General features: G+C 36.0%; 1 protein-coding gene across 1 annotated transcript; it reads left to right on the top strand.

Annotated features, from left to right (window-relative positions):
• Positions 1-201: 201 nt before the first annotated feature.
• LOC100473480 (60S ribosomal protein L21-like) lies at positions 202-597 on the top strand. Its single transcript, XM_034660148.1, has one exon. It carries the CDS (start codon positions 202-204, stop codon positions 595-597), a length of 396 nt encoding a protein of 131 aa, XP_034516039.1.
• The last annotated feature ends 3,500 nt before the right edge of the window (positions 598-4,097 follow it).

Here is a 4,097-nt window from a genome sequence, read left to right as displayed (position 1 = left end):
TTCTAGCCAGAACAATTACGCAAGAAAAAGAAATACAAGTCATCCAAAAAGTAAGTAATAAGGCATCCAGAAAATAAGAAAAAGAAGAATTGTCCATGTTTGCAGACAACATGATCTTATATAGAGAAAATCCTAAAGACTTCATTAAAACACTGTTAGAGCCTTTTGGCCAGAACCACTATTTTCCAGTAATTTGCCAAAATGACTAACACAAAGGGAAAGAGGAGAGGTACCTGCTATATGTTCTTTAGGCCTTTTCGAAAACATGGGTTTGTTCCTTTGGCCACATACATGCAAATCTACAAGAAAGGTGATATTGTGGACATCAAGGGAATGGGCACTGTTCAAAAAGGAATCCCCCACAAATGTTACCGTGGCAAAACTGGAAGAGTCTACAATGTTACCCAGCATGCTGTTGGCATTGTTGTAAACAAACAAGTTAAGGGCAAGATTCTCGCCAAGAGAATTAACATACGCACTGAGCATATTAAACACTCAAAGAGCCAAGATAGCTTCCTGAAGCTTGTGAAGGAAAATGATCAGAAAAAGGAAGCCAAAGAGAAAGGTACCTGGGTTCAACTGAAGCACATTTTGTGAGAACCAATGGAAAGGAGCCTGAACTGCCGGAACCCATTCTCTATGAATTCATGGCATGATAAATATAAAGAAAATAAAAGACCTCAAGGCTGTAAATACAACAACAACAAAAACGCACACGCTGTTAAAATTAATGGATAAATTCAGTATAGTTGCAGAATATGAAATTAACACACAAAAGTTAGTTATGTTTCTACACACTAACAATGAGCTATCTGAAAAGGAAATTAGGAGAACAATCCCATTGGTAATAGCACCAAAGAGAGTAAAATATCTAGGAATAAACTTAACTAAGGAAGTGGAAGGAAGACTTGTATACAGAAAATTATAAAACCCAGATGAAAGACATTTAAAAAGACACAAACAGAAAGACGTCCCATGTTCATGGATTGGCAGATTTAACACTGTTAAAATGTCCATGCTATCCAAATCAATCTAAAGATCAATTCAATCCCTATCAAAATCCCAATTGTATGTTTTACAGAAGTAGAAAAATTATTTTAAGATTCATATTGAACCACAAAAGACCACTTATAGTCAAATCAATCTTGAGAAGAACAAAGCTGAAGGCATCACACTTCCTGATTTCAAAACACATCACAAAACCACAGTAACTGAAACAATACGGTACTGGCATAAAGACAGACGTATAACCAATGGGACAGAATAGTGAGCCCAGAAATAAATCCGTGCATATATGGTACTGATCTTTGACAAGGATGCCAAGAACAGCAGTGGGGAAAGGACAGTATCTTCAATAAATAGTGCTGGGAAAACTGGATATTCACATGCAAAAGAATAAAATTGGATTCTTATCTTACATAACACAAATCAACTCAAAATGAATTAAAGACTTAAATGTAAGACCTAAGACTGTAAAAGCCGAGATAAAAACATAGTGCAAAAGCTTCATGACATTGGTCTTAGCAATGATTATGAACATAACACCAAAATCATAGTCAACAAAAACAAAAATAAGCAAGTGGGGCTACATCAAACTAAAAGTCTTCTGCATAGAAGAAAGAAAAAAATGAGTGGAAACAATCTCTTGGTAGGTTGAAAAAGCAACTTAACACAGTGGGAGAAAATATTTGCAAACCATGTATCTGACAAAGGATTAATCTCCAAAATATATAATGAATTCCTACAACTCAATAAAAAAAAAAGAACTCATCACCTGATTTAAAAATGGGCTAAGGGCTTGAATAGGTATTTCTCTGATGAAAACATACAAATAGTCAGCAGGTATATGAAAGATGCTCAACATCACTAATGATGAGGGAAATGCGAATTAAAACTGCAATGAGATATTTTCATTCACACCTGTCAAGATGGCTACTATCAAAAATATAAAAGACAAGTACTGGTAAGGATGTGGATAAATTGCAACTCTTGCACACTGTTGGCTGGAATGCAAAATGGTGCATGAGCTATAGAAAACAGAATGGAGCTTCCTCAAAAAACTAAAAATAGAACTAGTATATAATCCCACAACCCTATTCTGGGTATTTATCTAAAATAATTGAAATATGGTTCCGGAAGAGACATTAGTACTCTTTTGATCATCACTGCAAAACTACTCACAATAGCTAATACGTGAGAAATACCTAAGTGTCCACTGACAGATCAATAGATAAAGAAAATGTGATATGGGCATATACTGGAATACTATTCAGCCTTTAAAAAGAAGGACATTTTACAATATGTAAAAACATGGATGAACTTTGATAACATTATGCTAAATAAAATAAGGTAGTCACAAAAAGACAAATACTGCATGATTCCACTTTTTGAGGTGCCTGCTATAGTCAAATTCATAGAGTCAGAGTGGAATGGTGGTTACCAGGGGTTGGGGGGAAGGGGAAATGGGGCATAAAATTTCAGTCAACAAGACGAATGAACTCTGAAGATCTGCTATAAAACATTGTACCTACAGTCAACAGTAATGTATGGTACACTTAAAAACTGGTTAAGATAGGGGCATCTGGCTGGTTCAGTCAGTAGTGTGTGAGTCTTGATCTCGGAGTGGTGAGTTCCAGCCCACGTTGGTGGTAGGGTTTACTTAAAAAAGACTGGTTAAGAGAAGAGATCTCATGGTCAAGTGTTTTTACCAAAATAAAGTAAGAAAGTTTCTAAAAGGATATTATAGGGACAATTAACAGTCTGAGTAAGCCCTGTTTATTAGACAATGGTATTATATCAATGTTAATTTCTGATTTTGAAACTTATGCTACAGATATGTAAATGGATATCATTATTAGGAAACATACACTGAAGTATTTACAGGTAAAGATCATCACGGTCTACAACTTCCTCTCAAATGATCCACCAAAGATTATACATAAAATACATATATTATATATATAATATATAAAGTAATATATATATATAATAGGGTAAACTAAATAAGATAAAATGTTCATATTTGGGAAATCTGGATGATGGATAAGTAGGAATTATTTGTTCTATTCTTGTAACTTTTCTAGAAAAATAAAATTACTTTAAAAATAACAGTTAAAAGGGGCTCCTGGCTGGGTGGCTCAGTCAGTTAAGTGTCTGCCTTTGGCTCAGGTGATGATCCCAGGGTCCTGGGATGGGACCCCGCGTTGGGCTCCCTGCTCAGCGGGAGCCTGCTTCTCGGTCTCCCTGCCGCTCCCCCTGCTTGTGCTCTCTCTGTCTTTGTCAAATAAATAAATAAAATCTAAAAAAAAAAAAAAAAAAAGGTAATAGTTAAAAGAAAAATAAAAGAATGAAATATAAACTAGAATAGTCAAGTCACTTAACAAAGATCCACATGTGGTTAATGGCAGATTTAGGACATGCTTACAGACTTTGTCACCCCAAACTCCATGCTCCTTTCCTTCTGTGCATGGTCAGTCATTTAAATACCAGCCTGTTCTCTGCACTTACGCGAACACAGGTTTTATTTTTTTACAATAACAATTTGATCCATTGAGTCAATACTGCTTTCCCCCAGAGAGAAAGCATCTCTGGATTGAATTCACTTGTTAATTTATGCCCAATGCAGAATCTTAGGAGTTCTTTGTTAAGTTTACACTATGAAGAAACTGATTCAACTTTTGAGGAGACTGCAAAGGTCCATTAAGGCATCTTAGATAACCTCTCTTGGAGCTCAAAATCAAAAACAAAACAAAGCAAAAAAACAAAAACAAAAGAAACAAAACAAAAAAAAACCTCAGAAGACTTGACCTCCATATTCTCTTACATCAACAGTTAGGAACATCCAGTAAGAAACAGAATGGAGGGGCGCCTGGGTGGCACAGCGGTTAAGCGTCTGCCTTCGGCTCAGGGCGTGATCCCAGCGTTGTGGGATCGAGCCCCACATCAGGCTCCTCCGCTGTGAGCCTGCTTCTTCCTCTCCCACTCCCCCTGCTTGTGTTCCCTCTCTCGCTGGCTGTCTCTGTCTCTGTCAAATAAATAAATAAAANTTTTAAAAAAAAAAAAAAAAAAAAAAAGAAACAGAATGGAGAGTTTAAATT

The sequence above is a fragment of the Ailuropoda melanoleuca genome, chromosome 5 (assembly GCF_002007445.2).
Source record: "Ailuropoda melanoleuca isolate Jingjing chromosome 5, ASM200744v2, whole genome shotgun sequence".
Lineage (NCBI taxonomy): Eukaryota > Metazoa > Chordata > Mammalia > Carnivora > Ursidae > Ailuropoda > Ailuropoda melanoleuca.
The sequence above is the reverse complement of the archived record's forward strand: the minus strand, read 5'-3'. Positions and strand labels throughout refer to the sequence as shown.

Excerpts from the sequence above, each read along its gene's own strand:
- LOC100473480 (XM_034660148.1), top strand. The coding sequence starts at position 202 with ATGACTAACACAAAGGGAAAGAGGAGAGGTACCTGCTATATGTTCTTT.